The sequence below is a fragment of the Salarias fasciatus genome, chromosome 6, assembly GCF_902148845.1.
Source record: "Salarias fasciatus chromosome 6, fSalaFa1.1, whole genome shotgun sequence".
Lineage (NCBI taxonomy): Eukaryota > Metazoa > Chordata > Actinopteri > Blenniiformes > Blenniidae > Salarias > Salarias fasciatus.
Genome location: NC_043750.1, coordinates 20,454,686 through 20,480,172, shown reverse-complemented (window position 1 = coordinate 20,480,172; position 25,487 = coordinate 20,454,686). Strand labels below are relative to the sequence as shown.

At 43.5% G+C, this 25,487-nt stretch overlaps 1 protein-coding gene across 4 annotated transcripts in view; it reads left to right on the top strand.

The window, feature by feature from the left end:
- Window positions 1-25,487, top strand: part of bnc2 (basonuclin zinc finger protein 2) — a 159,698-nt gene that overhangs the window by 42,600 nt on the left and 91,611 nt on the right. For 3 of the 4 annotated variants that reach the window (XM_030094528.1, XM_030094526.1, XM_030094529.1), the window contains exon 1: window positions 24,795-24,936. The exons of the other annotated variant lie outside the window; for it this stretch is intronic. In XM_030094528.1, coding sequence (XP_029950388.1) covers window positions 24,934-24,936 — 3 coding nt within the window. In that variant the 5' untranslated portion in view covers window positions 24,795-24,933. Of the gene's footprint in view, window positions 1-24,794; window positions 24,937-25,487 lie in introns of those variants that run through there. 4 annotated transcript variants of the gene reach the window in all.

The window sequence follows — 25,487 nt, the reverse complement described above, 5'->3', positions numbered from 1 at the left end:
ACAGTTGACTCTATTGTCAGAGTTACAACAAAAAAGTATATTTCATCACAATCTGGGAACATTGGTGAAGATGGTTCCTCTGACAGTGACTGTAAGTTGCAAAAGCAAAGCAGAAAGTATTTGTGAAGGCCTTTTCACCATTCGACAGGCTCAGTAGAAAATACATAAAATATATCAAGTATGAACTTCAATCTTTTTCTGATTACTTATTAAATACAAATGATTATCAGAAGAACAAAGTCTGTAATATACATTGTGGGATCAGCCTTGACAGTGTCTTGCGAGGCTGACCTGGTAACTTCATTCGGTGTGAATATGCTTTTTTCGATAATACCGTGTGTCCCAAGAGTCCTGCACTGATGGATCCAAGAATAAAAATGGTGGCTTTGGGGAGCCTTTGAACTGGAGAGAAATTTGCATCAGACAAAGAAAAGTTGCGTGCACGGATTCTCATATATCACATATATGACATGTGCAAATACATTTATTAAAGGAATAAAACCTTTGTGCAAATCTCTGCTCACTATATTCAATACTCTTGATTTTTTTCAAGCGAGATGCAAGAGATAAATCTAGGATGCGAGCGAGCAAGGAAACAGGGTTGTCCATTAGTCAGCTGCTGTGATAGTCTAAAGAAGCCACCCCTGGCCCTTAATGGCTTCTCTGCAATAATTGCTGCGCTGCCTCCCCTGTTCCTATTCACTGCTACATGACATGCTTTTGCTGGAGCCACCACTGTGCATGTCCACATAGTAGTTCTAGTCAAAGCATCTCCGAGGAGCATTGTGCTCTGCACGTGTTGCTCTAATAGTCGGGGTCCAGGTAAAGATGGGATTCTGAAAAGAGGCAGGGTTTTTTTTTCTTTTTCTTTTTTTTTTTACCTGCCTCAGTCTCCTTCCTGCCCTGTACCACATTTCTTTAGCCCTTTCCTCTACTCTCTTGGCTGCAAGCTTTATTGATGCAGAAACACAAGTTAGAGGCTCTCAGTGTGTGAAGGGCCACGTTTCTCATGTGTATCTTTCAGATAACACACAAGTGCATCTAATGGTTTGGATAAGCTAAATGTTTTGGACACTCTTCAGGTTTCTTGATAAAGTTCTGACGCTTTCGCCCATCCCCACACAATGGAATACCATACTTTTCTCGTAGCCTGTGTCACTGCGAGGGTCCTTGGGCTTGTATGATGTGCGTTTGTGTGTGTGTGTGCGTGCGTGTGCGCGACAGAGGGAGTGAGTGAGAGAAAGGAAGAGAGAGGGATGAATAGAGAGTCTCACAGGTCCTCCAACCCAGCCCAGGTTAATGGAAACCATTATCACACACAGCCACTCTGTCTGTACAATCAGAGCCTCTCTCTCTGAGGGAGGCACTTTGTCACACACACACACACACACACACACACACACACACACACACACACACACACACAAATATATTTGTACCGTATTCTTCATCCCTCCCTCCTTGTTTACCTTCCGACTGCAGCACAAGCTGTTCCTCAGCATGTGCAGGAGAGGCTAATTGTTTTAGCATGTAGCTGCTTGTCTTATTTCATTCACAAAGGGACACTCGGGGTAATTTTTTGCCAAGTTGAAACAAAAGCTTTTCCTCAGTCGACTCCCTATGATTCCACTTCCGTTCCACACAGCAGCTTTTTTTTCTCTCTTCTTTCACAACCTGAAAATGCTCTCATGCAGAAAACTGTATGTAAAATGTATCCCAACACACACACACACACACACACACACACACACAGAGAAAAAAAGTGGCATAAAAGTAGATATTGTCATGTTAAGGCCTGACTCCTACTGACTTTGTGTGACTAGAAAGTCAGTTCTTACAGTTGCTATGTTTCATAAGTAATTTGTAAATGAAAGCCAATCATAGTGCCTGAAGAAACCTCATGAAGGCACAGGTATAACATGAAAACTCCACACAGAAAGACTCTTCTGTTATGGAAGTTCAAACCAGGAGTACTCTTGCTGTGAGGCAACGGCTTTCAGTTTCCTTTCAAAACAGCAAATTTAAAGATCCATTGAAAACTAAATTAAATGCAAGTGATCTGACATAACATTGGTCTTGTATTTGGTGTTTGCCAACCTGTTTGTCTCGATAGGCTGTTGATGAATCATGTGCAGCTAATAAGCATAATGGTATCTTTATGTTTGCTCCACATCTTGACATTTTGTGTAGCATTCCATAGCTTTATTACTAAGCAAATGTGATTTAAACAGTAATAGTAAGGGAGATATTATATGTTCGCTTTGAGTAACAATGGACCTCAGTTTCACTTTTTCTGACCTTGTGAAAGAAAACCTCAATGAAAGGCATTTTTCCACTGCACATGCTGAAGGACTCTTTCTGGTGTGAACACTGTTTGATATATTTCTGTGTGTACTTCAGAGTCAGTGGCCGACTCCACAACTGTAAGCACTGTGTGATTTTATGTGTATATTTTCTGTGGACACATGGCACTGTATCTTTGTTGATTTTGTCTCAGTCAGAAAACAGTTGACCCATCACAAAAGCCACAACGTTGCAGGGTAAACACACGCATGTACACACATACGCTGAGTAGTAACCCAAAATTCCCCTGTAAACAATTTACAGTGCCTCCTCTCTCCCGCATGCAGACACAGACCAAAGCGTCAGTGTTGTATTCTGCTAATCTCACTGTTTAGGCTTTGTTGGCGGCTTCCAGCGAGGACAATGTAGCACATGTCCTGAAGAAAAACTTTCATTTGTGTGCGAGTCTGGGTATGTCACACACATTAGCAGCCCCCCTCTTTACCCCTCCGTCCTGTACTAATCTTCATCTATATCAATCTTATAGTTTGTTTGGGTTCTGTCTCTCCTCCGCGAACCCGTACACCGCATTTGTTTAGCCAAGCTTGTGCTTGTTTTCCTGTCATTCTCCCCTTGATTGAGATTGACCCAGCCATCTTCACAGCCTCACGGTGCGCACACACACAGCGTGTGTATAGACACTGTGTGGTTTTGGCTGTGCGTCATGTAGCAACAGCCCGATGTAGGAAATGCTGTTTAGATTGAGTGTGTTCTGATGTCCTTTCAGGCCTTCTTCCTGCTGGATCACAACCCGTTTTGTACCACAAACCTCTCTAACACTACATGCAGAAACACCAGCGGTTTCAGGGTTAGGCACAGGACAGTGTAGGCTGCCGTTATTGGATTTTACTAACCTCTTCCCACATCCTCTCTGTGACTCTTACTTTAACAAAAAATATGTTTTTTTTTTGAGTATATACCACTGTTGAAATACATAACTTATTCTTGTAGACTTAAGAAGTCCTCACATCTCATTTAATCTTTTCCTCATTTCGCTTTCACGCTAAGCTATAAACAGCTCAAATAAAAGCGCACTTTATACATGTGTGGGTTTTGAACATGATTTTTCATTAGCTTTCCTTAGAGCTGCTCGTGACTGCCAAGCACTGAAGTCCATCCAACTAGGGCACCTAAATAACAGCTATCAGAGGGAAAAAAAGCTGACATTTGATGCCTGCTGTATGTTTTAATAGTTGAGAAAAGGAAAGATTGTTGTCCATAAAGTCGGTGTGGTCTCCGTATTTTCTCTCAATAGGCAGTCCCCTTGCTCTGCATTTTTCCACATAATCAAAAAAGAATCAGACACCTTGGTCGTAAGGCTCACAGGACTCTGTGTGTGGGAGGTGGAGCTGGTTAGAAATCTAGTAATACTGTCTTTTGCCAGATTCTTTGTTCCAGACATGAAGGCTTGAGGTTTGTTCTGAAGATGTGTCGTTTTTAACCTCTGTCCTGATAAGACCTACATTTGCCTCATTCCTCTATCTGATTAATGTCATTGTCTCATAGATGCTTCAAATAAATCTACAGCATAAATAAGTATTTATCCAGCCGACAGAAATAAATCTTGGCCAATGTTCCTGGTTTAAATTGATTCTCCACACTTTTCAGACAGAAAAATATTATAATTTAACATAATCAAATATACTGTGCTTTCAAAACTAAGACAAAGAGGGGCCAGGAACTTTAGTACACTTTTGTAATTCACAATAAATAAATTTAAGGTCAGAGCTTACAGTTAGAGTCACGTGATGCTGGTGCCCATGTCAGCTGCCAAAGTCTGCACAGGTCAGCAGCCACAGGGAGACACACACTCCAATTCACACCTACAGGAAGTGATTGAAAACACAGATTCACTGCAATATGACTGAGGGGAAAAAAAGGTGAAAATCCCAGAGAAAACTCACACACAGGGAGAACATGCAAATGCCTAAACCACTATGCAGCGTCCGAGCCTAACTCAACCTGACAGTATTATTGTTACTTTTACCATTCAGACCATTAAGAACCAAGCAGGAGATTCCATATACATTATATATGTTTTCACAGGCCGTGCCAATGCTCTCAAAACATGATCTAGGAAATGGTTGTTTTTGTCATTTCAAGGAATTAGCGAAAAAGATAACAAGCATCAATCATCGATCCATCATGAGTTAAAGTAAAGTCAGATGAGACTTAAACTGACAATCTTTACTATAGTTTCAGAAGAAAAAAAAAAACGGATTTTCAAATACTTCTGATATAAGACCTCAAGCACAGTTTCTGATTGCAGAATAGCTTTTCAAGTCAGGCATTCTTTCACACTGTACATAGTTTAAGAGCGATGGAAAAGCCATGCGATGAAAAGAAACCAACAACCACAGCAATGAATAGAAAAAATGAAAAGCTGCCACTTTTGTCAGTATACGCAGTTTTTCTTTTTTTGTGTGAGAGGATATTTCTGTAAAGAGTGCGCGATAGGATGTGATCAGCCAGAAGCAGCTGAGACAACTCCCCTGCACTTGTCTCAGTGGTCCCAGCATCATTACCGGCACCACTGCGGTGGCAGCCTTATCTGCTGTGGCAACTGATACAGTGACAGCCACTCCTGCAGGACAAACACACACACACACACACGTACCCACACTGTGCTTACCAATCTGCACTAGTTTTCCCTGCAGGCCATCTTCAATAAGGCGAGAGTTTACAAGTTGAGTGTGGTGGCAGAGCGATGTCATGAAGGAGAAGTTGTTTCAATCAAATATCAAATCTCCTGCAAATGTTTAAAGCTCCCCACGGTGAAAAAAACAAAGTATCAGCCACGTCAGAGCTTCCCTGAAGATTGGGTTGAGTCAGGTGAGGACTATTCTGCCCTTTGTAATTTACACACACAAACACACACACACACACACACACACACACACACACACACACACACACACATACACACAAAAGACATCGTCAACTCGCTATTCGGGTCTTTGATTTGTGGGTTCAGTTGATTCGGTTGTATGGCCTCACGATCATTTAAAGTTACAGCTCAGGTGGGAACCTGGGATATACGGGTTGGTGTGTGTGTGCGGCTGTGTGTGTGTGTGTGTGTGTGTGTGTGTGTTCCCGAATATGTGTTTGCACTTCTGACTCTGACTTCGTTCATTTTTAGTGCGTGAACACTTCGCCCACACCTGTTCAACATGCCACGTTAACGTCCTCAAGTGGTCTCACTCACATTAACGCTCTAAGCCCGAAACACTCGCAGTCCATCTGCTATTTAAACTCCAGTAGAACCCAGTAAAGTTAGGATTCATTTTTATGTAGCTGGCTCCTTCGCTGTCCAAGTTCAAGGCCCTGAGCTGCTATGGACATTTGCACCTGGTAAAGTGGCTGTAACTGGTTTAAATAGTGAAGCCGATTTCCTTTTTGAATTACCTAAATTCGAAACACCTCCTTCTCTTCATACCTGCTCCCTCCGTCGAAATCCGACTTTTACAGGCCTACATTTTATTTCCCTCTTCTTTTATCCTCTGCCCTCCTGGCTGAATACTGTGCTCACTTTTCTATTGTGTCGATTTAGAGTACATACGAAGGAATAAAAAAAAAAGTGTGCTTCTTTTTTTACTTTCTTGTTGACACGAGGGGCCATGCCCGACAGTCACGCGTGGTTTTGTGTGTCTAATACTGTACATTTTCTATTGCCAGCTGAGTAGAGGATGACTATTTTTGCCCTTTTCAGACCTGCACCTATTAATCATGAGTGTGTATGTTTCTGTGGGAGTGTATGTGTCACTAAGAAAGACTGAAAATAATACTCTATGGTGAAAGACCTCCACAGTGAAGGAATCAGAAGACACATCAAAATGAAGCCTACGCTGCTCGTGTACTGAAATATACGCACATCATGACACAAAAGGGCAGGAAATGAGAAAACAGAGATCTGTAATGACAGCAGTGAATTGCTTTCGGCCAGTGAAATGTATTAGAATCAGCTAAGAACGTCTACTATAACTCTTATTAATTACTTAGACGCAACAAAGCTCAGGTCTGTTCAGAAAACGTCGACTCATCAGAGCTGAGGTCACACACCATAAATCACTCTCTTTTATCACCTATAAGCCTTGTCCGAGTTATTGTCGCGAGGGCTGGAGCCTGCTCCAACTGACAACCCGAGAAGGGGGGGGGGGGTACAATCTGGAAATCACATCATATGGATTAAACGTATAACAGAAAAAAGAGAATAATTCATCATACAGACGAATACCCACAGGTAATTTTGAGTCACCAATTAACCTAACAAGCAGAGGAATGAAGGCAGACTACTTAATAAAAAACAAACAAACAAAAAAACAAAAACACATGCATGTGCAGGAGGAATGTGCAAACTCCACACAGGAAATCCTGAGATCAAACTCGGGAGTTCTTGCTTTGACACAACTGCTCCAACCACTCCTGACTGCACTGGACCAGATCCCACACTGCTCTAATGCAATTTGTCTGACTGATTATTTTGATTATCACAATAGAACATTTTATACAACCACAAGACATATTAATTTACACCTGGTGGCATGAACTGTTGCCTAGCAACAGCTGCTGTTAACACAAAGTCGGACAGATGAGCACCGGAGAGACAGATGTTGGAAAGATTCCTCAACAAAGTAATAAATTTCAGGCTGGCAGTGGATTGTGAAGGCTGGGTGAAACTGGGAAAGATGGAGGTCATGTCATCACTTTGAATTTATTTCACAGAAAAAAACCATCAAAGCTCCAAGTCTTTTCACAATAGCGTGCACCATAGTGTGTTTCTGCATTGGGAAAGACAGTGTAAAGTAATGTGAAAAAAAAAAGCACAAATAATAAATGATTGATATGATGAAGTTAGATTAGAGTGTTGTTTTGCAAAACGTGTGTGACACATGGAAACATCTGTAGTGCTGCAGAGTGTCTCTTTCTCGAATCTGTTAATGGACCGACTGTTAGCAGTAGCATCAGTTGAGGTTATCGCCTTAACAGTTACTCTGTCATTAATCTCCTGTTTACTTTAGTTATCCTGAACCAGCCCTGTCCTCCTGGCAGAAACATAAAAGTAATACAACTGTAAGAAGCATCAACTTTGGGCCATATCCGCACAACCCAGGACAAGTTTGCAGCATTGAATCAGATTAGGTTCCTCTTATAAGGCCTGTCTGGTGTTGTCTGGATGACAGTTCATTTCAACTGTTCCTTTAATAAGACGCCTTATGGTATAATATAGAGAGGCAGATAAAACTGATGCAAAATAACATTGCACATAAAGAACCTCCAACCAAATACTGCTATTTCGAAGCTTAATATAAAAACTGACTGCCATCTATCCATTCTGCGCAGGGTTGTGTGTCGCTGCAGCCAATAAAAGGCGAGGGCAGGTGACACCTGGGACACCAGTCTGTCACAGGGCGAACACGGAAACAGACATTTTGCATGTTCTTCTTGTGCTTGCTTGTGTGTTTTCCCTGGTTTCCTCTCACAGTCCAAAAACACACCAGTCTCTCTGTGTTAGCCTCATGATGGACTGACAGTCCCTCCAGGATGTGACCTGATGCCAGAATGAGCTTAATTTCCCTTCAGCACTGAACTGAGTGACTCGGTAGAGAAGAATGAATGAATGAAAAATGAAGAACTCCATTCATTTTAAAGGAATTAAGCTGTAGCTGCAATCAAATATTGTTTTTAGAACTTGCATAACACTGATTATACGATACTGCAAATTAAGTTGCACAGACTTGGATCAAATTTGACATTGTGGTGTTAGCACTCTTGTGTCACAGCGAGAATATCCCCGGTTTGAGCCTGGATTAGTGGGCTTTCTGTGTGTAGATTGCATGTTTGTTTTGTGTGTGTGTGTGTGTGTGTGTGTGTGTGTGTGTGTCTGTGTGTGTGTGTGTGTGTGTGTGTGCGTGTGGGTTTTCAGCCGACTTTACTTAGACCAACCTCTCTCTATTTGCCTTCTTTTGCCCACAGTCAGTTGGGATTGGCTCCAGCACCTCGTGACCCTACAGTTTGATCGAGTTGTAAATTCATTTGTGACATGAGATGTAAATAAATTTAATTTGTACACAGTGACAACTTCTGCTAAATATTCCTTCTTCTCTTCATAAATCCTTTTTTCGTTAAGATGCGAACTGTGTTCCATTGTGACCAATAGTCAGGAAAACACTTCACCAATCGCTCTTCTTTGTTTGGTTTTTTTTTGTCAGGTTTACTTCTATCTCAGATTCAGATCATGTTAGTGTGCTTTCTACTGAGGAATAACATACTTTTTTATCGGTTACGGTCAGACAGGTAGCTGGTTAACGTGCTTGATCACCTCAGCCTGGAGCCATAGTGCTGCTGCTCAGAGCTCATTACTAGAAACTTCCAAAAAAAATGAGTTCAATGGTTAAATAAATTGACAGTGTGAAAACACGGCTACAAATCGTAAATGATTGTTTTCCTAATTCTAAATGGGAGATTTTTACAGTCGAACATCTGCTTTTACAGTGCAAAACTTGCACGTGTGTAAACGTATATGCGTGCATGAGTGTGTGACCATGGACGAGTCCTATATGGAAGCAATTACTGGCAGCGAGGGCCCTCAGACACCCACAGCGCCTCTCACTCTGGGCCAAGCGGAATGTATCTCCCTCCCCACTTTTCTTTTTCTTTCTGTCTCTCCTTCATTCTGTCTTTTTATTTTTTTTCATACTACCTTTCTCTTTCTGTACCTTTTTCTTCCTTCTCTGTGCCTTGTACTCCGATCGGACTAAATTACTTTCATATGAGCCCCAACAAAGGGGCAAGGTGAAAGCCCTTTATATTTTCTTAATGGGAACAAACCCCCACCATATTTTAATTCAAATCACACATTTCCAATTTGTGCAAACAAGCCCTGAAAATACCGACACTAATTAGCCTAAACCCAGTGTGTGTGTGTGTGTCTGTGTGTGTACTTACATGTACATGTTTTGTCAATGTAGAGGCCATCAGTAGTTGATTGCCGTTCTAGTTAGTATGCGCAGCCAGAGCCATGCAGGACACGACTTTTTGGGGGGTCCCTGCATCATGTGGTTTGGGTGGAGTCGAGCAACTACGGTGGCCATCGCTCTCAATATTAATCCCCTTTTGCGTGTGACTCTTTGTCAAGGTAAGCTTGGTTTTTTTTCAGAAGGCCCTAATTCAAAATTTAATGCTTGAACCACCAGGAGAAATTGAATTAGGGGTAGAGGATCCACTGAAAAAGAAAAAAGAAGCCACAGATAAACTGGCAGCCAGCAGTGACAGGATTGCAGTTGTCAGGGTTTGGCAAACCGTTGTCGCCCCCATCTCCAGTTACAGGAAAGTGAAGCTCAATGGAGAAATACTGTCGGTCCCGCCAGCGGTCTCTCCTCCTCTGTGTGTAGGAACTGAGAAGATGGTATTTGCCATGTCTATATTCCTCCAACCTGACTCTAAATGAAACAAATAAGTTCAGACTAAATTGGCAGCTTACGTCCAGAGTGATTATTCTTCCCTTAATGTCTCTTCATTGGAATGGGAGAGGACTTGGCCTGGGAAGGAGGACCATGGGGTGTGGCAAGACGCTCTTTTCCAACACAAAGAAGTGACGAGTGACGGCAGCCAGAGTTTACTTGTCAAGGTTTTTAAACACACGCACACACACACACACACACACACACACGCACACGCACACACGCACATCCAGCATTCTCATATGTTAACCCCGTCCTCTTCAAACAGTTTGTCTCTCACTCCTCACTCCTCCAAACTTGGCCCGTCACAAGGCCTTACATTCCCTTCCCATGAGTCCTTGTGTGGCTAGTCAGCAGAAGGACCCCAGATTGCGCTGGCTGCGTCGCCGCCTGCCTCGTTTGGGAGCGTGCCTGGGCCCTCCGTCTCAGTAACCTTGGTTTGCCCCCTCTGTTTGTGAATTCCTGTCGCTCCAATAGGACCGCACTGTCCCCAGCAAAATGCTTTCTGGCAGCGGGCAGCTGGACCGACCGGTGGGAAAGTGAAGTCGGAGCTCAGATTGTCTTTCATTCCAATAAATAAGGAGATGATTGCAGTGTTTCACTACTTTATGACATTGTTGAACAAAATATGAATAAAAATGGCAAAGGCAAGAATTTGAAGGATGAGAAAGTCACAGACACGTGCAACGTGATGGAGGACAGTCTGTCACCGATCCTTACTAGAGGCCGCTCGTCCAATAGGATCCTTACTACTCGAGGCCTGACTTTCTCTGACATGATCTCCATTACCTTTTTTCTTGAAGCAATACCTGTGATTTCTCACAAAATTGCAGTTGTTTTCTCACTTTTCATCCCGTGTCGGTGTCCTGCTCCTGCCAACACCCATACTCTGAGTTTTGCCTTTACTGCAACTTCTACTCTGTGAGGAATTTTTCAATCTCTCCCTCTCCCTTCCTTTCCCTTTCTCGCTTGTCTTTTGCGCTCCTTCCTTCCGTCTTGTTTAAAGTCATAGTTATTTGTGGTGGGCTGCAGGGTAGTTTGTGGTTTTGGGGATGGCGGTATTATTCCAGTATTAAGTGTCTAGTCTTTCACCATCACGCCATAAGAAGCTTTCCTGTACTTAAAGTATCTGATTACTTTAAATAGTATAAATATTAGCATCATCCTACAAATGTTCATCATCTTATTCTTGCTAAAGGTTGAAAGTTTTTATTGAAAATTTAATTTAGCTTTGATCAGATTGGGGGCCGAGCATTAGGAAATACATTAGAATCAGCTACAAGTGCATGAACCAAGTGCCATTTGATTTTTATTCTATATTACAATATGGGTGTCAAAATCCAGTGGTTAATGAATTTAGGCTTGAATGTTATTTGAAATATAAATTTTTTACCATCAAAACTGTTACCATAAAACTAATATTGCATTGATATTTTCAGTTCACCACCATCTCAGGATGACTGACACATTAGCTGATAATTGTTCTGCTCGCTGTTTGCAGCCCGAGTTAATATTTAACCTGTTTGTTTTCCTCTGCTTGTCTGCAGACTCACGTCCACACACAGCTTCTTCCTGCTGTCTGTCTGTTTGCTTGACGGTCCACTGTGTCACAGCACTACTAATGGCCATTGCTGAGCCAGCCACTTTCTAAATGACACCCTCCTCCGCTCAATACAGCTGCCCTGCAGTTACACACTCCCCCCCCCCCCCCCCCCACCCACCTCCCATTTTTTTCTTTTCCTCCTTCCAGTCTTCCCTGCTTCCTCTCATGTACAACGCAGTGGCTTCCCTCGCAAAAGCAGCTTCGTGTCAATTTCCTCTCAGTGTTTTCCACTCAACATGCCTCCTGATGAAAGATTCTCATCTTGTCTGACACACACACTCTTTCATACATCACATATCATGGGCTGAATGACTGACTGACAGTGTACGACTGGAGCATCCCCTCCCCGCTGATAGCAGCGCCCCCACCAACACGCTGATTCGTTCATTCATCATTCATTCTCCCACTTCTGCCTCTCTCTACGTACTTTTTATCTTTCCCTTCCTCACACCACATCCCTTTCTTTCCTTTAATCATCTTTATCTTCTGCCGTGTGTGTGTGAGTGTGTGTGTGTGCTAGCAGCTGAGGGTGGTGTTGCACATTTTCTACGCTGCGAGACAGCGCTATAGTAAAGATGTATGGGAGCCAAATTACGTTTGGCCTTAGTTTGACTACAGCAGCCCTGCCAGATGAAATCCTGGATCAAAACACACACAAATGATCATTCTCATTCTCTCCGCATATCGGCTCTCCAACCTCTGTGTACCCAAGGTGCCTTTTGGATTTAATGTAGTTAAAATTACTTTATTAAATCTCAAAGGAAAAAAAAAAAACAGGAGCACTTGTGATGACTGATGTGTTCGTATTGTGTTTTTTTTCTCCGGACTCCTCTCCGAAAGCGCCACACACACCCGTGAAAAAAACTTCCTCCCTTACAAGTTCATTGGTTAATCAGCCAGTGGTTCCAGCATCCTAAAAGATGGCGGTGGCAACTTTTTGGCACTGGCAGCTCATAACTGGATTGCTGTAATTATTCATTGGGAGAGTGATGCCTTCCAGGGGCTGAAGATTGATTAGGGTTGATATGCGACTTAGTGTAATCTGTCTTTGACCAGGGCTCCTGTCCAAATTGGCAGGAATGAAAAAAAAAAAAAAAAAAAAAACAGAGCGAATGTTATTTTTGAAAAGACAAGAGCAGTCAAGTGAGCGAATAAAGATGGGAGTGGGTGGACAATGGGAAAACAGGAAGATCGAGGCGTATCTTGTGTCATGTCTCTCGTGGCGGACTTCGCCGTACACACAAACCGTCAATCCACAAACAACAGCTGGGCAACCATTTTGTTTACAGCCGAGAAGAGCGCCCAAGCTAAATAAAGGCATCGCAGGCTCACCATGCGGCGCCTCTTATCGTCAGCATCGCCGCACACTCAGTTCAGAGTGTTTGTATTCGAGGCATATTTGGGGTATTTTATTTTTTTAATTCTTTGCTTGTTTTGTCAGCCAGACCAAGGAGATCCTCGGCTGTCTCATTTCCACGACTAAAGTGTGTCTTCAGCTAATCCTCCAGTGTAAGCATGGCAGAACTTAAAAGGCTCTGATTAGGCTGTTGTGTCCCACAGGTTGGCTAGATATAAACTCGTGACACACTCGCAGTGCCCATACACACCCAGGAGACCTCTCTTTGTGTTAATTAAAGGAGTCTCAACTGCAATTAGCTGGCTTTACAATGAGCGTACCCACATGTGCACGCACACACACACACACACACACACACACACACACACACACACACACACACACACACACACACACACACACACACACACACTCACACACATCCATCCACTGTACACTTACGAGCCCACCAACACGGTTTACTGTTGCTTAAGTATGACTTTTACACTTTGGTTAGATATTTAGCAGCAGATTGTTTTCGGTGTCCTGCACTGTGTCATCTCAGCCAGTGGTGGAGATGCAGGGTGGGCCTTCAGCAGGGGGGCAAAGAGCTTTAGGGAGGATGCCGCGGCAGGTGACCCTTTCATTTTTGATAAGAAATCATGATGAACGGTTCGCTGAAAACAGAAATTTGTGAAATTCAGACAAATCAAATGCTTTGAATAAGATTTAAGCCAAAGCATGACTGTGACAAGATGAATATACCTCAAAAAGATCTTGTAAGTGAGGGTTTTAATGCTTTTGTAAGAATGTTATTTAAATGAAAAGTAACTCACAACATTTGAGGCAAATCTCTCGGAACAAGTTCTGTCTGTCTTGACTTTTGTAACCCTTACATTTCTGTCGTCCATCATGCCAAATCTTCACAGTCAATTAAAAAACTGAACTGAAACATTAATACAAAAACTTAAAAAAAAAAAAAAAAAAAAAAAACTTTATTCCTTTCATTTTTGTTGGGTATTATTCAGACTTTCCAAGCTCAGAGATTTGAATTTGGAAAGGAATGAAATTTAATTTTTTCATTTTCGTGTCTAAGATTTTTGAGACGATTCAACTCGTGACAACAACGTCCCGATTTCCCTCTGTAATGAGTAGCTTTTGTTGAGATGAGATTTTTTGGAAGAATCCCACAGTTTCTTTCTGCGTAGTTCAATGTCAGCTCCTGCAACACTGAATGACATTTGAGGAAGAAATACTTTTTTAATCATTTAATATTTACGACCTATGTCCTTTATGACCATTGTTGACAGCATTAAACATTCTTTGGCTATAAAACTCTTAGAAATTAAACCAGATATTCTGATTTTGTAATATTGTAACAACCCCATAAACAAAAAACTGAGGGTTAGTGTTCCTCTTCCTGTTAGCCTTAATGCAGAATTGGGGTCCATGGTGGCCAAATGGCACATCATCCTGTCTCCTTATGTACCAAATTAAACTGAGCTCTCCCAGTGTGCTGCAGCCTTGTCCACAGGAAATCAAGGCCAGGTGGGACTTAAGTGAATGAAGCCCCACTTTGGCACATTCTAGCTGAGGAGCTGGTGGCAAGACCAAGGCCCCCCTGGAGCTTGTCAGAGGACACACACACACACACACACATACACACACACACACACACACACATACACGGACATGCACAGGTGTGAAGACCTATTTGCTGATGTTCTCGCGGGGGCACGAACCCGCAGTGAATAGGTACTGTCAACTCTGTGGCCGTGCCGCTTAGCTGCTCCACTCCCATATTTACTTATTTATTGGCAGCGATGGCTGCGATGACAGGGCCACTCACTCTCAGAAAGCCTCCCAGGCTCCACGACGTCGCTTCGAGGGGTAGCGTAAAAATTTTAAGAGCCCCGGGCCCGGTTTGATGATTTTGACGCGAGTTAGCATGTACTCGAGTTGTCGGGTGCATTCAGGGGGCTAACTGTTCTAATGCGTTTACTCTCCTGCCTTATGAGTGTGTGTTCTCTCTCTCTGTCTCTCAGCGTGTGTGTGTGTGTGTGTGTGTGTGTGTGTGTGTGTGTGTGTGTGTGTGTGTGTGTGTGTCTCTCGAAGCAAAGTGTCACTTAATAATTTAGTCGTTGGTTTCGTCCCCTTCGCCACGCATCCATCCATTCACAGCCCTTTATGTCTTGCCTCTGGGAATGTGGAGGCCATTCCTCCGCCTCTCTGGGAGTGATTGAACGTGCAGAGACAGGTGACAGAGTCTGGCGGAGGTGGTGTGTGAGGACAAAGTGAGCGAGACTGACTGCTGGAGGAAGAGAGGCAGACAGCGCAGCGAACACAAGCTCAGCGAAAGAGGCGGGAATCATCAGAGTGATTTGAGTGTGATGATGAGAGAGTGAAGAGCCGCCACTTGTTTTTGCACGTCAGAGTAAATGTGTACACTTCCAATTTTTACAGCTTCACAACACAGAGACTCGCGTCCGTTCTGTCATTAAATCTGTCCTTTCTGGTCTCTTGTTTGACGGAGAGTTTAACACAAGCAAGATGTAACACACAAACACGCACACCACATACAGCTGTGTTTTGGACCTTTGTGCATGCCAGATGTAGACATGACATCTTTTCCCTCTCTCCGCCTCATCGATGTTTTCAGACTAATCAGTACCCGTTTCACTGTGGCTGAGCGAGCGAGAGAGAGAGAGAGAGAGAGAGAGAGAGAGAGAGAGAGAGAGAGAGAGAGAGAGAGAGAGAGAGAGAGAGAAACTTAAAGAGCTGGCGTGCCAAAGCTGTGGCTATGGTTGTAATAATCAAATAATGTAACTTGGCCACGTGTAAGAATGTGTGTTAATACTTGAGAGCTTTCAACAAAGTCGTCCAATGCCAGTGGCCTCCTATATACTTTAATATGACTTGATGTTCACTTAACCCCCTCTTTTCATTGTAATTGAAACCTGATGGTGGAATAATAATCATTTCTTCATACTTTTTGTCCCCCTTCTGCGTTCACTAAGCTGATTTTTGCGCAGGCTGTGGGATAGTATTCAATTACCGGAGGTTTCGAGGGAGGGAGGGCAGCAGTGGGTATTACACTTCAGAACCCTCCACATACGTTGACTGGGAACACAAATGACTTTTTAATGTGTCGAACGTTTGGTTGCAGCAGACATGATGCCGATTCTTAAAAACAAAACATATATAGCTGTCTTTTCTTCTTTTCTATTCTCATTATGCACAGAGATGAAACAAGAAGCGTAAAAACCCAGACGTTTGCTTCTTTTCCCTGACTGAAAATCTCCAACTTCGCAAGTGAAGTCCCAAACCGAAAGTTGTTGCTTGTTTTCTGAATGGTTTCACTACCACAGGATGATTTGTGTGACGTTTATTTGAGAGTTATTTTTGGCGAGGAGAATCACAAGTGTTTGTGTGTTTGTCGTGGTGTTAGCGGTTATGTTCCTTGTCATGTGTGTGTGCCATAAATAAAGTCTCTCCAGGCTAATGTAACCCACATGTTTTTTTTGTTCCCACCTCCCGCTCAGCCCTGCATTTGTTTTCGGTGAGTTTTCAGATGGTACACAGCCTCTCTGGACCACATCGCAGCTTTTGTGAGGTCATTAAATCTTTTCTGTTGGTCGTCTTTTTTTTTTAATCGAAAGCAGCCGTGGACTTCCCTGTTACTCACAAAGGTTAACTGGGATAATGAGTGATTCCCATTACTTCACTCCGTCAGCGCTGAACAGATGCACAGCTGGTGACTGATGACTTTTCTGCAAACAAGTTCAGACACAAAGGCATACCCAGACAAAAACTTTACACGGGTACATCCCCATTCAGTTTGATTTTTCAAATTGTTGTCTAAACCTCTCAAACATTCCTGCAAGAGGGTCTGATCTGGCCTGTGGGATAACACTGCAAAGCCCACAAAATTAACAAAGGAGAAAAAAAAAAACTGGAAGGTTTCAATACAGGGATCAACTACTTCTAATTTGATCACAGTAGATCAAACTGTTTGTGTAAGACTTTCAGACATAATGCAACACCGGGACCTGGAACTGATCATTCACAGCAGCAAAATGCTTCGTTTTTTGCAAATGAAATGACATCAGGATGAAGTCCTTGCAGTGAGAGTTTATGAAAACATGCATGCTGAAGGCTGCAGAAAATAATTGGCCAGAAAAGCAATAGACTTTTATTAACATCAGTTTGAAGAGAACAGCTGCAGAAAAGAGGATTTCATTTTTTTTCAAGAGAAAGCTGTGGTTGTCATAATGTATTTTAAAAAAATACCACTAAATATAGCCATTTGAAGTTTTAACTCTATTATATTTCTGATTCAGCCCAAGTGAGAGCCAACAGGGCTGTGGGGCCCCTAAATAAACATGTGTGTGACACTGCTAATAACGACATTACTGTAAACCTGCTATTTTACGCTATTAAACAAAGGTCAGATCTCAGTTTTTGTTCTATTTTTTCGCACTTTCGGAAAACTAAAAAGAAAATTGTTTTTGACGACGTCAACTATTTTACAGACACAGGAGGGAAGTCATTACTTCACGGCTGATTAACCTTTTTTTTCTCCACAGTGAAGATTTCTAAAGTTTTCTGAATCATCAATAAAATATTTAGAATATAAAGATATGGATGTATACAGTATGTGGCATCACGTCATATTTTCCTAGACTTTAAATCACAAAGAATTCACTCATTCAAGAGCAGAAAACAAACCTCTGAGGATGAACAAAATACACTTATCTTACTGATATCCACTGATTTCAGATTTGTTGTCATGATGCTGTATTTGCCTAAATTGTCTCACTTATCGCACATTGACTTTGTGGTCATGCAGATGTGGCGACGGTTATCTGAGATTAGGGCCGATTCAAATACCTACAGGGGCTTGTACTATTTATTTTGAAGGAATATATCTGCTGCGCATTTGGATACTAATCTTTACTTTTTATCAAAACACTTAATTTTATTTCAGACCCTGTTGGTTTGTTTGTTTTCTGATGCTGTATTTCCTGTCAGTATTTCCTCTCACCACAACAAACTGCAACCCTTGAGCCAACAGTTATGAAGGTCGCTGAAACGAGACCTGACATTAAACTCTCTTTTATCTGGGCCTGATGGAAAGCACAATGTGTTTCAGTGAGTGTCAAAGAAGGGAGCACAGAGTTAAAAGAGGTGAAGACATATTAGTCTGGTCAGAGGGGAAAAAAAAAAAAAAAAAAAATCTTTGGGTTATGAGACGGAGAGCAAGGAAGGGTAAAAACAGATTAATGAGAGATGTGGAGATTTAAAAAAAAAAAGTTAGCATGGCAGCGAGAGGAGAGGAAGACGCTGCAGAGCAGGACTTTGTCAAACTCTCAGCACTGGGTTCGGAGGAGATCGGGTGGAGGGGGGTGGGTGGGGGGGCGGTGGAGGGGGGGGGGGGGTGGCGGCGGCGGCGGGCTGCACAATGGGGGCGCTGGCAGGGTTGCCACGGCAGCGTTCCGGATGGGCAGGCGGTCTCCTCTCTGGGGCTGAGGAGGGGGGGACGTGGGGCTGTCAGGGAGCCTGGCAGGTAGAGACACGACGCCCTGTGACTGGGGGGGAGCACGGGTCAGTGAGAGAGGACAGGACTGAGGGGATGGAGGCAGCGGAGGGGCGAGGCGGAGGCCTGTCTGATGAGGTGAGGAGAGGCTGGACGGGAGGGAGACATGTGGGAAGTAAATGAGGGTGGAGGAGGAAAAGAGCAAGAGATGATTAGAGGAGAATTATCCAAGTGTGAGCGCAGATGAATGTGGAGTAAAGACGAGGAAAGAATTGGGAGCGAACGGAGAGGGATCGGCTCAGGGTGCCCCGATCTGCAGGGGAAAACTACCCTCAAGCTACCCCAGTTTGAGAAATTCATACAACTCTTCTTCATTGTTTCTCCTTTACTTGTACCTTCTCTTCACTTGTTTGCTTGATTAATACCACAACCACCGCAATGTTACTCTCCTAAATAGGTTTGATATTTCGCAATTCAGAGAAGAGCAAGTTAACTTTTCAGTCATCCCTGTATTTGTTCTTCAAGATGTTTTTCAGACTCATGTCTCCCGTCACCCCAACCTGACGAGTGCAGTGATGTTTAATCTTCGTTGATTTTTACACAACATGACTGATTGTTCTTATGTACTGGATGTCCTGTGAAATAAGGCCCCGTGCATGTGTGCATTTTCCCCAGTTTCCTCACATGGCCAAAAACCTACATATATACTGTATGCAAACAAGATCGCAAATTTCCCCTTTATCGTTGTGTGGTAATTTTCACGGGGTCCTCTAATCGGCCGCGGTGAAGGAACTGACTCATATAGCTTTATAGTTTGATCTTTACTGTTTTATAGCTTTACAAATTATTTTTATAGCATTACAAACTAATATTACAACAATCATTTATGACAGTGAGATGTAGGTGGACAGTCACACATTTCAGGTAAATGAACAGACTTAACATCTTGAAGGACTTTTATTTGTGTTTCCCTATTACAAACTGTAATTTTCAGCCTATTTCTTTCTTTTTATTTTTGCAGTATCTGTGTGGGCTGATGTCAATTTGCTGAACAAAAAAAAAAAAAGAAATCAACAGAAAACAAGTTGAATTTTCACCCTGTTTTGACTTGACACACAGATCAAGATGCCTTACCTGCTGTGTTGATGTGAAATCTACTGGAACAGGTGTTAAATACATTAAATGGATGTATGTCTTGGGGTGAAGCAGGAGGCCGACAGGTTACAGTGTAGAGTTTGGTGAGTGCAGTAAGTCCGCCAAAGGTGTGTAGTGTGAGTACGCGTGTGTGCGTGCGCGCATGTGAGCACGCACATGTGCGCACGTGTGCGTTGGTTCTGATAAAGCATAGTTCTGTCTGCTGACCTTATGAGTGGAGTCCTCCTCTCCTGCAGAAGCAGAACTAGCATGTGGAGGGCTTTTATGCATAACATGTGTCATTAGGTCGTGGTCTGCCAAATCGGCATTAGTGGATTATGCTTTCAGCAATTAACCTTTTGGCTCTCTATATTACCACAAATACAAGCGAAAACTGTAAATAACTCAACACTGATGCTGGCTCCCTTTCCTTGTACATTTTTTTTTTCTTCCTTTTCCCCCCACAAAGGTGCACTTATTAGTGGAGCCCAGATTGCAGTGATCAGTGACACAGGCGATCATGTGGCTCCTTCTCAATTCTCTCAGACCTTTCGATGCCCTCGTCTGCCTTCCTCTCCGTCTTCCCCTCTCCTGCTCTCACAAGCGGAGGGCTGTTCCTATTGGTGTCATATGATGTCTTGTGGTCCTGTAGTGGTAGCAGAACAGTGACAGTTCTATCCCTGTGCCATCTGATCGACACGCCGCTTGCTTGTCACATGCGTACACACTATCGCCATAAATCAGGTCACCGACAGTACCAGCCCTCGGCCATGTGCTCAAGCTTATGTCACCGACCGAGCGCACAAAGGGCGCTCTGAAATTTTTGGGAAATGCCACTTCTGAAGCGTTTTGAACTTTGATCATAATTAATTTGGTTTGTTTATGTTAAATTATGTTGACTGTGAAGAGAGAGAGAAGCTTTCCAGCTTTCCATCTGGAAAGCAAAAGAAAAGTTTGTGATGACTGAACAGCTGACGGGATGAACTCTGGATGTTGTTTTCATGTGACAACCTGAAAGGACCTAGTGTTTTACCAGCATCCAACCCGGCGAACAGACGCTCATCAACCTTTTTCAACTGGTTTGGATCATTTGCTTCAGCAGCACATAATCACCATCACTGCACAAATTATGATGTTCCACTTGCCTCTCCCTGCCCTCTGCTTCTGTCTTTCCATTTGACCTCTTTTTAGTGTATACAATTTGACTTGGATTTTTGCTCTGTGGTGATTTCACCCTATGAGACATTAAGCCCCCCCCCCACAACCATCACACACACACACACACACACACACACACACACACACACACACACACACACACACGCGTTACATAGAAAAATAGCACGGCAGCGAGGCATCATAATTATGACTGTTTGATGACCTCTGCGTCTGTTTCGTGCTCGCTGTTGTTTGCTTGAACAGGTTTTCTCACTTTGCACAGAAAATGAAAAAAGCAAGGTACTTTGCTTCTCGAGATTCGAGAGTATGGAAAGAGGAATTTGTTCTCTTGAGACAGTTCTAACAACTCGGAGCTGTCGCACCCAATTTCGGGGGCTATTTGACCCATTAGCTGTCGGTGTTTGGGAAACAAACAGACGGCGCTGAGAGCTTTGATGGGGATAATAATGCGGTGATGGAGGGTGCCGCGTTGGTTATTGCTGAAGGACAGAAAGTGTAAGAACGTTTCAAATCTTACTGTTTTCTCTGTATGCACTCTTTGCTCTCCTTTACCTGACACGCACCCCAGGTGCTTGATTCATGATCAATGATTAGGCTTATTCTAAAAGGAGAATACAAAGAAGAGATATTTAAAAGAAGCCTTTAAAAATGAAAATCATAAATTCCTCATTTCATAATTCTCAAAATAGGAAGAGTCGCCAGTTTTTTTAATGATGGTGAAGGTTTTGTGAAGTATTTTATTTGCATATTTTCCAAATCTCAGTGATTCTTTCTTCAGAATTTGGCAAAATGCATCCCACAAATTCAATTGGTTACATTATTCAGCAGTGACTAATTGACTATGACGGAAATTGCTTGTGTATTTAGTAATTTGCTTAAAACGTACAAACTGAAATCTTTTTTTTTTCTCTTTTCGTTTTGATGTGAAGTGTGTTTGTGTTTCTCATATTCCCCTTTGGAAATGTTAGTTTTGTTCTGTAATGCTTCATTCTTGACAAAACCCTTTCTGACTGCTCGGATTGTAAAATTGTACCCCTGACTGAGGGTGTGAGTCGCCGGGGGACGGGGATGCTATGGCAGAGCTTTAACCTCGCGCACACACTCGTATTGATCCGTACAAGCCTCAGTGAGTGTAGCTGCAGAGCGGGCTGCTCTCCTCACACGGGGCTCCTCCTGTCACTGCTCCGTGGCAGCTGAGGAGGAACACAACACATCACACCCCGGTGTACCACACACACACACACACACACACACACATGCACTGATCGGCCTCTGGGCAAACACAATGCCACCAGCCCTGCCCTCTCCTACCGCCTCACCCCCGACCACCCTCATGCTTCATCTTCACCCCCACCCCCCACCCGCACACCCTTTTTTTTTTTTTTTAACTCTGCCTCTTTCTCTACTTCACTTTTCCTCTAATGAGTTGCAACACTGATAACGAGCCTGATGATCTTCCATTGATTCGGCTATCACTTGCTTGTCTGGTAATTGATCCGTAGCTGAGCCTCTAGTTAATTATATGGGCTTCGACATGGACCCCTGCCCCAGGGGGAATTCTCAAGTCCTGCACAATAATAGTTTTAATAAAGGAGCCTGAGGATCTCCACTACCCTTCTTTTTTATATATATATATATATCAAGCCTTTCCCACTTTCTACAGAATTTTCATCTATTTCCTGTTCCCTCCCCATTTCTACTCCAAATTTATTAATTTTACGTGTACGTCTCATTTTTGTTTCTGCTGTCATCATGGCCATTACCATCAGCAGTGGTAAAGTGGGGGGGGAAAGGAAAAAAAAAAGGGGGGGGGGGATGTGAAGGAAGAGTGAGCACTATTGGCAGAGTCCACTCCTCCCTCCCACAAATAACAGCCATTAACCAGCCAGGTCAGAAGCTGAGCCACCAGCTTGACTTGAAACACTGAGTGCCACTTGAAAAACCCACAGACAAGCACATTTACAGAGGAAAGGAGGGAGAGAGAGAGAGAAAGAGAGAGAGGAACAGAGAGGAAGACGAGAAAAAAAAACCTGGGAAGCAAAAAGAAACCTTGGCGGCTAAATTGTCACTTAATATAATTAGCCTAAGCCTCGAGCATTACCTTTTCAATAAGTTGTTAAGAGCAGAGCTGGCGGCGTGCGGACAAGAGGTGACACATTACGCCTCTTTACGACAATGCCGCTGGTGGCTACCGACAAGGCAAAGGCCACCACGGTCTGCGCAAAAGATGAATGAAGACAAGAATAGAAAGGGGGGGGGGGGGGGGGGGGGGGGGTGGTACAAGAAGGACAGAGGGAGGGAAAGAAATGTGGAAGTGGCAAAAAAAAAAACAGAAAAAAAATCATGAGACTACAGCTTGGGATGAAGATGTGGACAAAAGTGAAGGAAGGATGTACATTTTGCTTGAGACAAAAGACACACTCACACAATTGTGAAAGTGGAAAGGCTGCACACTCTCCTCAGTGCTCACAGAAATCCCCTGTACATGACTGTAACCACCGCGATAATCTCAGCAAAGGTTAACGGTGTACTGCCATTAGTACATGGTACAAAAGGCTTTTAACAGACAGCAAGCAGCAGCTGTCTGCAGCAATTGACCACAAAATTTGAAGTGACTTTATACATCAGGAGCCATTTGGTGCGGCTGAGGAGAGAAGTTCTCCCTCTTCCGCTCTGTCCCTTCCTCTTTTGTGTCTCCGCGATGGAAAGATCACTGTGACATCTCCCGCTCGCCGTGGACCGAGGCACCTGCTCTGTCATTTCACTAATGATAGAGGGGCGTAAAGACGGGGTGGAGAAGACAAGATGGGAGATTTCAAAGTAAAGAGAAAAAGGAAAGGAGGATAAGGAAGAAGGGGGCAGCGGGGCGGGAATGGGGGGGTGTCTTCATTGTTTGAGAAGTGTCCTATGCTGTGTGTCAGAGGAAGCATAGATCTCCATCCTCTTTTTTTTTTTATTTAATCCTCCTGTGTGTCTTTCTTCCTCATGTCTGCCTCCCTTTACTCCTCCATCCCTCATTTTATTCCCTTACCTTTGCTGCTGTGGGGACCAATTTGGCTAAAATGGAACCTCTTCCTCATTTTTTTCTTAATTAAAATCTGAGAGCCTCCGCTGAGGTGGAGGAGGAGGAGCAGGAGGAGGAGGAGGAGGAGGAGGAGGGGTGGTGGTGGAGGAGCTCGGTGTGTGTTCGTGTGTGTGCTGGTGGCAGACTGCTCCGCGTTCCATTAGTCTTTCATTAGAGTGGAAGAAAAAAATCAAACAAAGGAAGCAGAGTTTTTTAAGGATATGAAAATGTCATGTATGTGTTTTGGTTGTGTTTGTTTTTTTTTTTTGTTTAAAATAAGTATGCAACAATTTAGAAAGATATCAGTGAAAAAAAAATATTTTCAAAAAAACAAAGGATGCAAAGGTGAACAGTTTCTGTTGTAACACAGAAATAAATGTAGAAACTGAAACTGAGCTGTTCTTGCGCGCAGTGTGTGTGTGTGTGTGTGTGTGTGTGTGTGTGTGTGTGTGTGTGTGTGTGTGTGTGTGTGTGTGTGTGTGTGTGTGTGTGTAGGACCGTCCCACAGGAGAAGTAAGTTGCTCTGAGACGTGCCGGCCGCTCACAGCGCAAATGGTAATAAGACAGGGGGACAGACGCCCCCCTCCCTCCTCACCCCCTCCTGCTCTGCCCCCACCGCCCCGATCAGAGGAGGAGTGTGTGTCTCTCTCTGTGCTTGTGTGCGTGCGTGCGTGTGCACGTGTGTGTGTGTGTGTGTGTGTGTGTGTGTGTGTGTGTGTGTGTGTGTGTGTGTGTGTGCAGCGCGATGTCATTGAGCATCTCAGAGTGGAGCGGCACAGTTGACTCAGTTGAGCCTGCACCGGGCCGGCGCTCACACACTCTCACACACACTTTCTGCTCTCTCCTCCTCCTCCTCCTCCTCCTCCTCCTCGCGCGCACAGACAGACCCTCGGCGAGCCACCGTCTCTCACTCGCTCGCTCTCACATGCTCCTGCGCGCAAACACGCTCAGAAGCTCCGCTTTTAGTTCCTCCGTGGCTGCGGCGGCGAAGTACGGAGAGAGAGAGAGAGAGAGAGAGAGAGAGAGAGAGAGAGAGAGAGAGAGAGAGAGAGAGGACAGGCGGCGGAAAGACGTTGAGAGAGGGACAGTCTGAAAGAGAGAGAGAGAGAGGGAGGGAGAGAGGAAGAGGGAGAGAGAGAGAGAGAGAGAGAGAGAGAGAGAGAGAGAGAGAGAGAGAGAGAGAGGGAGAGAGAGAGGAGCGGGAGGCAGAGAGAGCCGGATAGCTGGTGGCTCACTCCCACACCTCATCTTCACTTTGCTGGGACAGGCACAGAATTGATGGTAAGAGACAATCATCCATACTATTGGCTCAGCTCTTTGTTTTTGTTTTGTTTTTTAATATTTTTTTTTAAACATGACTTTTTGAAATATTTATTTATTTATTTAAACAATTTCACGTTTTATCTGTGTACTGTACTTTTTTTTAATATCTTAAAATAATTTCTTTGGAAATTCAATGAAGCAATTTTTCAACACAAACTTAACTTGAATTTCTATTCCATGCGTGCATAAGTGGAGTTGTCTAATGAACTTTTGAATATTGCAGGACTGCATGTGTGGGGATGTTTGCATGCATGTGTGCCTGTAAACATGTGTTCACTGTGTGTGTGTGTGTGTGTGTGTGTGTTTGCATGTGAGTGTATTTGGGGTTGAGTTCATGTCCAAGTGCAAAGTGACTGACAGATGGATTACAGCAAAAAAACTGAGGCCATGGGCAACAACATGCTCCCCTCACTGATTCCAACAACCCCCACCCCCTTATTTTGTTTCTTTTACTTAACTCTCGCCCACCTTCTCATCGCCCTCACCCTCTCCCACCTCCATCCGTCTCC